General features: G+C 37.3%; 1 protein-coding gene across 19 annotated transcripts in view; it reads right to left on the reverse strand.

Annotated features, from left to right (window-relative positions):
* The window catches only part of Lmbr1 (limb development membrane protein 1), a 160,039-nt gene that overhangs the window by 55,292 nt on the left and 91,183 nt on the right, over window positions 1–13,564 (reverse strand). For 18 of the 19 annotated variants that reach the window (XR_009227878.1, XR_009227877.1, XR_009227884.1 and 15 more), the window contains 4 exons: window positions 10,107–10,233; window positions 9,567–9,635; window positions 8,680–8,744; window positions 4,320–4,392 (listed from right to left, as the gene is read on the reverse strand). Coding sequence is in view for 11 of the 19 variants with exons in the window: in XM_058582860.1 (XP_058438843.1) it covers window positions 4,320–4,392; window positions 8,680–8,744; window positions 9,567–9,635; window positions 10,107–10,233 (334 nt within the window). In the remaining 8 variants the exon portion in view is untranslated. Of the gene's footprint in view, window positions 1–4,319; window positions 4,393–8,679; window positions 8,745–9,566; window positions 9,636–10,106; window positions 10,234–12,289; window positions 13,493–13,564 lie in introns of those variants that run through there. The other variant, XM_058582867.1, reaches the window with a different exon arrangement.

Genomic DNA, 13,564 nt, shown 5'->3' on the forward strand with positions numbered 1-13,564 from the left:
TTCCCAGAGTGCTGTAAATGTCATGAGCAGGACACCAAAATCACCATGGACACGACATGCACGGAATCCAAGAGTGCTCAGGAATATGGAGCTAAAAAGTCCAAAGAGGGCAGAAATGGCCTGGAAGGAAAGGGGGTGACAGAAACAGGTCACGGTCTGAGAGCATAAGATTCCAAGGTTTGGAAAGCAGCAAGGAAGACAAAAGGACACATACCAAACCCCAGGAGTAAAGGGAGAGATTTGGGAAAGAAGACAGCCAACTCACAAAGTGGTCAGGGAGATTGATGGTGCTAGGGAGAGCCATATTTCTCTGAGGAAGAAGAAGGTTGAGGATCCAGGGTTTCATTAACAGGTTAACACTCAGTGTCAAATGGCACAAGCAGAAAGCTTCAGGTGCCAGGGGAAAGTGGAACATCAGATCAGAAACGTGATGTACCGAGACACAGGGGCAACAGTCCTGAAGGCAAGAATTCTGCCTCTATGTTCTGGGCTCTTGATACTGACCACCTGTGATACAAGGGCAGCGAGAAAAACATGCCCATCAGCCCTGAGTCTCAAGGCGGAAAGGAGGGGAGATGTGTGCTGAGGGACAGAGAGGGTGGGAGTCTTTCCAGATCACAGAAGTTCTACAGACATCTCTTCACCCCCTCCATGCTGATGGGGACACAAGGCAGGGGCTATCTTAGCCAAAGGGGTACAACTGTAGAGCCAAAGAAGTGAGGCTTTGTGTTACCTTCCTGCTCACGAACACACAGAACTACTCCCCCACATCTTTTTCTTAAGTGTTGATGCACTAGAATAAGTCTTTATATGTTCTTATCCCTTTTCTTCCTTCTTCAGTCAACTGGTCTATGATCTTGAGACTTGGAGTCTTAATTCATCTGCACTACATTTGACCCTTAAAAGATATGCAGTAAACAAAAAGGAGGAGGCAGTAGAGAGTGGTAAGAGGATGGCATCTTTAGTATACTGATAAACACCGCAATAGTGCAAGACTTTGCTTTACTGACACACTTTATGGAAATGACAATATTAACAGGAACAAAGCCTCTTAAACAAAGCTTTGAACCTATAGCACCCTCCATGTTATGAAAATCTATTCTTGCTTTTTTCTCTATACATCAATATATTAAGAACAATATATTAAGAACACTGGAGAAGACATAGTTAAGACATAGTTAAGCATTCCATCTTAAAACTATACTGATATTTTTTAAATGAGGCATGAAAATTCAACTCCAATAACACAGTAACTGCTACTCAAGCCTTACTACCTTAAAAAAAAAATAGTAGCAGGATTCCTACTACTCCCTTGATATTGTTTAAATGTCATAATTTTTTCAAGGAACTGTAAAACTGAACTGAAGGAACCACACAGATGTCCCAGAGATTCCTATGATGTGCATCACGCGTCCCATCCCTCTCAGTATGCCATTGACAAACACCATCCTGAATTCTATGATACATCAGCACTCATACTTTGTATTTTAAAGTCTTTTTACTTTCATTATTCTACAATTATCTTCAATGGCAATAAAAAATAGAGACTTCTATTTTAGAATTTAAAATATAAAGTAACTTACAACAAAATATATTTGAAATGATACTAGGTCAAATAAAATACACAAGGATGGTTTATCCTACCAACCTATCTCTGTACTTTCTTTAAAAATAGCAAATTATGAAAATCTGTTCTTGCTTTTTTCTCTACACATATTGATCAATATATTCTACAGAATCTTGCAGTTGTTTTTTGTTTTTTTTTTTTTGGTGTGTGTGTGTGTGTGTGTGTGGTGCTGGGAATCTCGAACCCAGGGCCTTGTGCATGTGAGACAAGTGCTCTACCAGTTGACCTATATCCCCAGCCCCAGAATCTTGGAATTCTTTTTTTTTTCTTTTTAATTTTTTTGTAGTTGTAGATGGACAGAAGCCTTTATTTTGTTTATTTTTATGTGGTGCCAAGGATCAAACCCAGTGCCTCATATATGCTAGGCAAACGCGCTGCCTCTGAGTTACAGCCCCAGCCTTGGAAGATTATGAATCTTGCAATTCTTAATCCCTGTTAGTCAAAACATCAATTTTGCCACAGAATCATTTATGTATAATAATCAGTAACCATTTAGCCTATTATCTCCCACCTGAAATAGTCCACAGTGGCTAACCAGCAGTAAAAAGCAAAATCATAACCTCTTCAGCACATCATCAAAGAGCTTTGTCAAAAAGGTCTTTAAAGATGCCCCACTAGGCTAGCCAGAGCACTCAGTGTCCTGACCTCTGTTACCCTCTCTACCCCAGACCATCCCCTCTGCCTTCTCCATGCTACTGGGATCTCGCTCTTACTTTGATGTGGCTGCATTTTGTATTATGGTTAGCTTTCTAGCCAGTGTTTTCCTTTTAATTTCTTTGGATGTAGTGAACCACTTTTGAGTTGAGGCGTCAAAGGATTGAGGGATTCTGAAGGAACCCTTCCCTACCACGCAATAGGAAAGTGAGAATAGGCTTCATTTTTTATTTTTTGTCTTGATAAGACTTAATTCAAATTCTTTCATTCATGGAATACTATGTTTTACCCTTTCTTATCTAAGAGAGAAATAACACACACCACAGGCTGAAACATGTCTGTATACTGCAGGAGGTAGTCTGACATCTTGCTAGAAAGCTAACCATAATATAAAATGAAGCCACATCAAAATAAGTGACTCAGGCTTGTTTACTACATAATAGCATGATCATCTAAAGAAGACAAATTTATTTCAATATTCACTTTAATAAAATTTTATAAACTTTTATAAAGCTGATGCTGTTGACTTAAGTTTGTAATTCTGAAATTAAGTAAGTTTAAATTTTAAAATAACTTTAATACAGTTAGAAAAATAAAAGACACATGGAGTTCTAGTCTTTGACACAATTTATCTGTACCAAATAAATAACTTAAGTTGATGAATTAATTTTCCTATTTGTAGTTAAGAAAATATGTGTGTGTGTGTGTGTACACACTCTAAGGTTTTAATTTAGTAATAGAAACTGGGCAGTCTGAATGAAGATTCAAGTAAAGAAAGCTGATGAAATTATTTCAAAGGACAAGTTATTGGAAATACATAAAAATGAATTAAAAAAATCTTCGCATTTTAACAAGAACCACAGAAAAGCCCCAATTTATATCTAGAGAGTCTTGTGTGGGATGCTTAATTGTTTTCTAAAAAGAGCACATTTTAAGAGGAAAACATAAATAATCCTAACATAATGCTAGTAATAAATAAAACAAAACATATAATCCAAACTGAATCATCAAGGAGTCTTCAAACCGAGCTTATCACATACATTTTCCAGGACTGAGAAACTGTTGAACACTGACAGAGACAGTTCAACTTTCCAACAAGATTTATTTTATTTTTTGATTCACTAATCTCTCTACCATATTTAGATATATTTCTCATATATATATATAGATAGATAGATAGATAGATAGTTGTTGATAGACCTTTATTTATTTATATGTGGTGCTGAGAATCAAACCCAGTGCCTCACACAGGCCAGGCAAGTGCTCCACCACTGAGCCACAGCCATAGCCCCTAGATATATTTCTTATTTCTCAATATTTCATTGTAAAAATAACTTTCCGTTCTATACCTACTCTTAAATTATGATTCTGAAACATAATTAGATATTAATCTGATCTTGGTGGAGAAAGGGTGGTTTTTCAACTTTTTAAAAAAATGCTACATAAGAGGAAAGTACAGGGTGAAAAATCACTCAGGTAAAATTAAAAGAAATTTACCTAAACTATGTCATTTCTCTGTTAAACTATCATTACACTTTTCTTTACTGGAAACCAAAAACAATACATAATTTGAAATGAAATTTTAGAATCTTTAATGTGCCTACTTAGTTACCAACTGATAGCCAACAGTATTCCTCAAGACAACAGAGTTCATAAGTAAAACTTTTGAGAGTCACGTTTGGCACCTTTGTGTCCAAGAAATATGCTACTCTTTATCTTAAAGATCTCAGCAGAATGGAAATGAAGTAGGGACATTACAGTCACTAATGCTGCATACAGACCAAACCACCTCTGCACTTGCAAATCACCTGAAGAGCTGGTGGTAGAAGGCTGCTGGCCCCCCAGTGGCCACTTTCTCTAGAGGCCAGCTGTGCTCATCACAACGTATCTACATCCAGCTCTTGGCAGATCCCCTTCACCTGGAAGTCCCTTTGTTACTCTTAAGCCTATAAGAGGTTTGTATTTCTTTCTTTTAATTATCTGTTATTTTTTAATTAAACAGTTGTTACACTGGTCTAAATATGTAATATACATGTACCATTTAGCCGTCTCTGGAGTGCTTCTTCTTCTAGGGTAATTATATAAATTTGCTCATCCAGGTCTTCAAGAATCTAAATTTAAAGACAAAACTATTCAATTATATAACATTACAAAGTTCTTGTTTATTGACTATTTAAGCTACTTGGTCTATTATTTCAGATAATATATTCACTCAAATAACTAAGAACCCAAAATAAAATATCCAAACTATTTTATTTATAAATTAGGCATGTTTTATAGATGTTGTATTTATTTTCTACAATTTAGTGTATAAATAAACACATCAAAACTTTATTCTCACAAAATCTACATTCATATAAATTGGATATTGTTAAAGTTTAAACTAAAAACATCTGCAGTTTTCTCAATGGCAAACAAATTTATGAATTTTAAAGAATCAAAAAGCTAAATATAGCAAATATGTCTTCATGCCAAAGCTGTTATTTTAGAGCCGGAAGGAATGATCATCTAGTCCAACATTTGTCCTCCCATTTATATTTACTGACAGAATTTCTAGTTCAAGGAGTCTATAAACTACATCAGTAACATGCAGAACCTTCCATTTATGTCATGTCTATACACTAAAAACACTCCATGAATATTGAACACTGATGATATCAAAATCAGCTGACTTAGTATTGGGAATAATATTAGCAAATTATATTTTTATATTGTGTACATAGCAAGTATGAATATGTAACAAATCCCACCATTATGTACAACTATAATACACCAAAAAAATGTAGAAAAAATATAAAAATAAAGTCAATATTTTTTATCATCTCATTTGGACATGATCATTGCCAATATGTGCATATATAGAAATATACTGATCCTGTTAATCTATACAATGTTAATAATTATAATCTTTTAAAAATATAAGTTGAGACCAAAACAAACAAATCATCCAACAGACAGAACCCTAGAGAAATGGGTGTTTTTACATATAAGCCACTCACTATGAAGCCATACAATAGTAAGAAAAGAACCTCACTCATCAATTACCGATTGTATGGAATATTACCTGCACTGTCTTAAAAACTGATAAAACCTAATGCTTCCAGTTCTGCCTTTGCTAACATAACCATCCTTCTATGAAAGGGGAAAACATAAAGAAACCCAGAGCTGGTATCAATGTTCTCTATCATTCAAACTCAAAACTACTTACTCAATCATGAGGGGTTGGTGAACAAAGTGCAATAGTGGAAACTGTGTGCCCTTTCAGCTGCCTAATATGATATTCCTAAATCACTCAATCCCTATCACATCTGGAATTTTAATAGTTTATGTTATATTTATGTAAAGCAATCCAAAAATCCCCAGTCTTTCAATAAGTACTTATGGTCCTAGAACTAAGCTAATCAGTGGGTGGACATACCATTTCTTCCCCCAGGAAGCCTAAACCTGAAGGGGGCAACAAATAAATAATTAGGATGAATTAATGATGAATAAATAAGTAATGATAATGAATGACTGTCCTATGAGGGATAAGGAATGGGAAGAAGGGGAGGAGTCTTCTCCAGATAACCAACAGTGAGGCCTATCCAGGGAGACAATACTTAACCTGAGACAAGTGGCACATGCCAGAAGGTGTGATGGTCCTAAGGGAGCAACAGAGTGGCCCTCTGACAGAACCAGTTGGATAACAAATCAGAGGTGCCTACACAAGTGGACAGGGGTAAACCTGTATGGATCATGATCGGAAGGCTCTCTCCTATCAAAGCATTTCATCACTTTCTACTGTTTCGATTAGAACTGACCACTTCTGCTTGTTTTACTTGCAAATTACTGAATGTTACCTACCATCACAGGTGCTGAATGAGTGACAGCATTAGCAGGACAGAGGTTCATATGTCAAGTGCCCATGAGCATCATACCCTTGATTTCTACAATACCATAAAAACACTCCCACCATCACCATTTTATACTCCAAAAAAACAATAGCTTCCCAAGAAATGCTCTCTGCCTTCAAAGCCTTTGCTCTACTATGAACTAATGAGGGCTTAAATATGGGTCAGACATAGTCTTTGACCTCAAATGGTAGAAGAGGTCAAATGAATTCAAAAAGTAATTATAGGATTAAAATCAATGTCAAAAGCGAGACTTAAATAAAATGTTCTGAAAGGTTGGAGAAAGAAAGATTACTGCCAGTTAGGGAGAAGAAAGTCTTGGCCAGTGTGGCTGATGGCTGGAGCACATCACCCAGTGACCTGAACTGACAAGAGGAAGATAGGCCTTTCAACAAAGGAAACCATACAAGAAACACAGAGGAGGAGAGGTCCACTCTGCAGGAAAGCAGCAATGTTACTCTGGAGCTCAAGGAAGAACAGAACAGTGCTCCAAAATGGACTCTGAAGCCAGCCTCTGGGTTCAAACCTACTCCATCACAGTTCTGTGACCTAGGACATGCCATCTCCCTGAACTGAAGTTGGTTCAGCCATAAAATAACACCACCTAACTCATGGGTTTCTCATTTATAATACCACCTAACTCATGGTTTAATCATCAGGAGGCAATGAAATTTTGTGTCCGATACAGTGCTTATCACTACAGGTTGTATAACCAACCACTGTTATTATGTGTTAGGAGTAAGAAAGAGGCAAATATAAATATGGCTTTGAGGAGGTCATTGATAAGAGATAGGTTTGGGAGAAAAATTAGCCTGAGGAGGGGAGACAAATAAGGAGTTTGGTTCTACATGCTGAGCTTGCAGCTCCATGAGGTACTGGATAGCATTTGAGGTGCTAAAGGCTATTTCCAATGTCTTCTCATTAGAATCAGACATTTAGAGGTGAGGTCAGAGTGGCAGGGGTGGTCCAGAGCACCCAGAAGAGCATTAGCAGAACTTCAGAACACCAGAGGACCTTAGGCCTCTTTCCATAGGAAGCAGGGAGAAACTATAGGAATGCAGTGTCACAAAGCCTCTCTAAGATTTGATAGCATGTGTGCTGTGGGTGTGCATACATTTATGGAGCAAATATAAAGTTAGACTTTATTTTTAAAAGAAGATATGATGAGATTATAATTTTCAAAATTAAATAAGCATTTACTAAATGATTATCTACTACAACATTTCCTCAGGGTTTTCCTTTAATGAATCACCGTGATAGGGGTGACAAACCCATAACTAAAATAACATAGTATTAGTCAGTTAAAAAGGTGAACGTGAGAAGTGCAGAGGAAGGAGTTTGATTCTCAGCCTAGAGCAGAAAAACGAGGTCCAGAACCAGGCAGAGCCTGCGGCTGATGCTGGAGTAGGTAAGAGGGACAAAGGCATGACTGGAGGGGAGCGGCACAGAGCCATGCGGGAGCTAGAGAAAGACTGCAGAGGGGTAGGAGAGGTCAATCAGAATGGGCTAGGAAAACCTGACAGCATGAAGGAGTTAGAGTTGAATCTGTCAGCAATGATGATCCAGTGAAAATAACTTAAGTGGCAAATTCCTAATTACAGCCAAGAAACTATTTTCTCATTATTAAATATCTGACAAAATAGTTAAAGATAAAAGAAACTTAAGAATAGGTCATCAGAATTACTATCAATTCAAAATCATTTTTAAGGGCCTTAAGGCCCTTATTTATTGTCTTTTGAGTCACATATTTTATTTTCTTCCAATTTTTTATTGGTTCTTTTTAATTATAAATAGCATTAGGGTTCATTTTGACATAATTATAAAAGCATGGAATATAATTTGTTCTAATTCAATCCCCAGTACTTCTCCTTTCCCTCCCCTCCTCCCTCCTCCTGCTCCCTTCTCTGTACTCTACTGATCTTTCTGCTATTGAAAATCATTTTTCAATGAATATAGAGAGCTGGGCAATCCCTGCAACATGGGAGGTTGAGGCAGGAGGAATACAGGTTAGATGCCAGCCTCAGCAACTTGGAGATACACTCTCTCAAAATAAAAAGCTCTGGGGAATGTAGTTCAGTGGTAGAGTGCCTCTGGACTGAATCCGCAGTACCACCAAAAAGAAATAAATAAAAGAATAAGCAAAGTATAATTCAATTATAATATATAATGTGCAAATTTTCAAAAGCATTCTGCTTTATAAATCAAAACATGCAGTTAATTTTCAAACAATAGAATTGTTTGATATAAAGCAATGAATATCTGTAAATATCTGCAAAATTTTCTCTTAAAATTGCCTAGCCAAATTTTTACCAAAGTGCCTATAATTAGTACTTTTAAAGCAAAAACAAATATGGTTTCTAAACATAAAAAAAGATTTTAAAAAATGTAAATTTAAGTGATAAACCTACAAAAATACTCTATTTCTAAAGGCTAATTCACAATCTAAAAGAAGTTCAAATGTAAACATATTTAATTAACAAGCCAAATAATTTTTAATGGAATACTTACTGCTGGCTTCACTAGCAACTGGCCCATTACTGTGAACATGCGGGAAAGGCCAACTGGTGTACACACTGCAGAAATGAGAAGACCACCAACAGAGAGATATATACTTTAGAGCTCAGAAAGATAAAGCACAGAAAAATAAAACAACTCAAATAGCATTGTTTTAAGTAAATTCTCGACTCCAACAGATTCTCCCAGTTCTCTGTCAGAAGGTTCTTGCATTTCACCCATGAAGAGACTAGAGGGGCAGTGTGAGGGGCGGGCAGCGTGACATCTGATGAAAGGTAGTTAAGGCGAGAGAAGGTTCAGGACACTTAAGATTCTAACAGTGGGATGACAATAAGTACTTTTGTTTAAAATAAATTGTATAAAACCAAGCAAAGACCAGATTAAATTTCATGTACTGGTAGAAGTGAGAACCTGAAAAGAATATTTAATAGTGACAACTATAGTCCTAAGTCCTTTGAAATACATTTAACAGCTAATCCCTAAGATAGGATGTGATGCCTCAAGTAAAACAAAACAAGTTTTGAAATAAAAATCACAAAATTCATCACATATTGGCCTACCATTTCCATTTACAAATAGACTCTGGTGCTTTGAATGGGTTGGGGTGGGGTACTGGACATGTGAACAGGAAGCGAGCAAGACAGAGTATAAGAATGTGTGTCGGGGGGTGTCCCTCTCTCTTTTTCCAACCCAGCAGAAAGGCTTTCCTCAGAGAATAAAAAAAGCATATTATTATTTCAAGATTTCAGTTTATCGAATTTATCTTGAATAATTAAAAATTCTCCAAGTTGTTAAGGAATCTCACCAGGAAGCTTTCTCATAATTTCCCAGAATACAAAACAACTACTCTCCTATCAATATCAGGTCAGAAAAATACTTACAGAGAAGTAACAAACATCCCATCAATGATATACAGGAATATAAATAGGGTAGGTAGAACTCCCAGAGGTCTATAAAAAATGTAAATAACTTTAATAAGTTCAACATACTGCACTTTAAGATGTTTTATCTTAATATAGGCTGACTATATTTAAAGTATAATAAACATTGTAATTGCTTATTTGAGTGTACTAAACCATATAATTTCTAAACTGTATGAATAAAAAAAATATAAAATAGAAGGATAGAAAATAACCCTTTTGCAAAACCTGTTTGGAGGAAGGAAAAAAAAAAGAGCCTCTCTAAAATTTTAAGAACAGAAACCAATTAATTAAAAATAAAAGGCTTCTTACTCATCCTGTATATATAAAACAAACGTACATTCATTTCTTAAATACATCTAAAGTCTTCTTAATTCTATAAATCAACATCAAGGGTGAACTATATAAAGAATTATTTAAAATGTTATTAAAGTCATATGTAATTATATCCCAAACTATGGTCTCCATTATAGAAACTGATTAACACAAGCAAATCCGCACCATATAAAGATTCCATGCTTGCAGCATCGTTGTCAATCAGTGCTGAAGCCACCCACACTATCCCAAGAATCAGTAATGCCAGCAGCAGCAGCATGACCAGAGTTTCCAAGATGCGGGCTCGTATCCCCTGAAAATGTGTGAGAGAGATGATTTTAATATTTTATTTCATTTCATAAACAATTAGGCTTCGGTCCATATAAAAGCCTATATAATCCTTTGGGAGGAAAGGAAATACTTTTATTAGATTTATTTATATATTTATGAAATTTACCTTGTTAAATTACATAATGTTTATTACATCTAAATTTATTTAAATTTTTATTTATTAAAAAAATATAAAATGCTTAGTTTATAATGAATAGACTGAGTTTTCAAAATTATAGTAAATACTATCAAGCTTGGAGTAAACTACAAAAAAAATTTATGAAAACACTTTATGGAACCATTTTTGAATAATTACTTTCCTAACACTTTTCACAAAGAAAATAATTTATGAATTTCTGCCTATGATTCTAATCAAGGGGCTCCAAGGCAGTTGTTGCAGCAGAGGGCCAGTCTGGGGAACACAGCTTGGTGGGAGCATGGTGCACCAACTCCCATGGCAAGAACCCACACAGCAGCTCGTGGCCTCCGGAGCCCTCTAGCGTGCAGCTGCAGAACTACTTGCTGCAATCCAACACCACAAACTCCAAGGGTACTATGGCAACTGCACATACTTCCCTTCTCATATTTGATAGAATTTGTGTTAATTCACAAGGCTGGAATATAATAATCATTACGTACATTTTCAAATGTAAAATAAATTCTGACCTAGGGACCAAACCAGAGGCCAGACTTTTAAACTTGAAAACAAGACAAACACAGAAACTTCTTTATACTCCTGCAAAGTCACCAAATAATTGTTTCTGTACCTAAACTTAAAGATGTATATTATTGTTTTATACCTATAACATCTAACACAACAAAATTATAAGTATATATGTGTTTCTCAATAAATCACGTCATCTTTCACTCCATATTATAAGTTAAATAAAGACCTAAAACATACATTCATTTCAATTTTGTCCTAAATATTCTTTTCTATTATCTCAATAGACATAGGATGCACTTAAATCACAGCACCCTAGTTACACAAATTCAATATAGAGAGGAAATGTCTTAAAGCCATGGAGACTTAGTCCAAGGCCTGCGTGAGAACCTGAGGCAAGTGGCTTTCTCTTGCCAACCCCTCAACAGTATCATAGCCTTGCCACAGGGTTGCCCTTGGCAGACTTGAAACACTACATGGGATGTGAACGCCAGCTCACCCGAAGTGCACACATTAAGGAAGGCTGGAGAGCCAGGACCAACCAGGTCTGCGTCTTAATACATGAGCTCTAACACCAAGCAGCTATTGTTCACCTGAGAAGAAACTGAAAAAGTCATAAACTGCTACAGCCAAACATAATGGCCATCCACAGTATTTCTTTACTGGAGAAGCTTTTAAATCTCCACTTCACAACTTCATACACCAAAACACACCATCACCTTTCAATGGTGATTTCACCCTCTTTTCCTCCCACCCTCTCTTCTAATCAACAGTCGATACACATTAAACATTCTGGTGCCTATACACAAAACAGGTAAGGAGAGAGGAGGACTTTGGCAGTGTGTGTCATGCCCTCCCAGCTACCTTTTCTGCCTCAAGCCTATCCCCAGAAAAATGTGAGACAACCAGCAGGGTTCCCAAAACATGTAACTCGTGGGTTTTAAGAGTCAGGATATTTGAGCTAAACAGTTTAATATTGTTGGATTATAATACAGTAGGGCTCCTAGGATCTGTCTGAAACTTAATATTCAAAAAAATTATAAAATTAGGTAGAGAGAAGTGATGGGAGGGGAGGGGAGGAGAGGGGATGGGGGGATAGGAAAGATAGTAGAATAAAACAGACATTATTATTTCTGTGTGTATATAGGTGACTGCATGACCAATATGATTCTGCAACCTGTACACTCAGAAAAATGAGAAATTATATCCCATCTGATTCAAATGTATGATATATCAAAGTCATTGTACCGTCATGTATAACTAATAAAACAAATAAAAAAGTTTTCAAAATTACAATTATGTTAAATAATTATAATAACATAAGTATAAGCATCATGATAATAAATTTTGGGAAGCCAGTCACAATAAGACTTACAAACTTCTCTGGCTGTCAGGTAAGAAATATTTGTTAGCAATTCCACTTGTTTTCTTCAAACACACCCCTCAGTCAGGAGGCACCTCTCCTCAGTCTCTGCCATTTCTCGACACCTGACAGAGGCAGAGACAGTTTTATTCTGGGCTGCCTTCTTAGGATGAGCATAATAGCACTCAGCCTTCTATCTGGACTGTGCCCTCTGAAGCAGAGGACAGACCTGTTTACTGTCCAGGACAATAGAGACGTGACCTCCAATCACAGGTCAGACAGGCTTGCTTGTAGCCCATAATGAATGCTGTGGGCTGCCCAAGCCTGGGTCTCCTCAGCTGTGACCCACGCCCACAGTGGGGCAGGCAGCCTCTACCTAGCTGAACATGTTGCGATGTGGGGCTCAGGGTCAAGAGAAACCTCCTCGGGAAATTTTTGCCCTTACTGTGCTGTGCATGACAAAGCCCTCTGTCTCTGACCCAGAAATCTCACGTCTCCAGCCAACATCCACAAACCTGGCAGGCTGTCAGCTCTCACGCAGGATAAAGTCTCAGAGCCTTCACAGGACTTGTCAGTTTTGGCATTATCGAAAAGAAAGAACAAGCACCCATCCAAGTTGGGTTAAGGAATATGAAAAGACTATCCAGATCTAGCAATGATCCCAAATAGTGGGCAAGCTGACAAAGATGTCCATGCACCTACTGCTGGTGCACATCAGAAGGCTGTGCCATAGAAAGGACGTGGACAAACCCATGAGTGCCATGACTAGCAGGATGGACGTCACCCTGACTGGAACACTAAGGCCAGCAATACCAGCTTAGAGATCTCACAGGCATGATGCTGAATGAAGAAGTCCTACGCTCAGTAAATGGTGCCAAGAATGAGGCCACAGAGCTTTGTGTCACCTGAAGACATTAGGAATTTGGTTTGGCCACAAGCAGTCATAAGGTCACTAGGGATAAAGGTTTCTTGCTTAACGGGGCAGGCCATGGCCTTCTCCAAGCTCCATCGTCCCTCACACCCTACCCCAACTCAAATGCCGCACAAAGAAGGACAGGTGGGCTAAAGTGGCAGTCTCTCCGTCCTGAGGGGAAGGGAAATCACACATACCCACGTGAGTATGAAGGGGACTGCAGGCAGGAGGGCCTCAAACTTCTATGGCTCTGCTGACTGTAGTGGTCCAGGGGACCCTTCTAACTGGGCCTGGGAAATGGCTACACAGAAATGCTGGTAAATGATGAAAAAAAAAAATTTAAATAGAGACAAATATAAATGATTACCTGTTTG

Source organism: Marmota monax, unplaced genomic scaffold, assembly GCF_021218885.2.
Source record: "Marmota monax isolate L192 unplaced genomic scaffold, Marmota_monax_Labrador192_F-V1.1 WCK01_AAM20220418_F8-fsc00226, whole genome shotgun sequence".
NCBI classification, from domain to species: Eukaryota; Metazoa; Chordata; class Mammalia; order Rodentia; family Sciuridae; genus Marmota; species Marmota monax.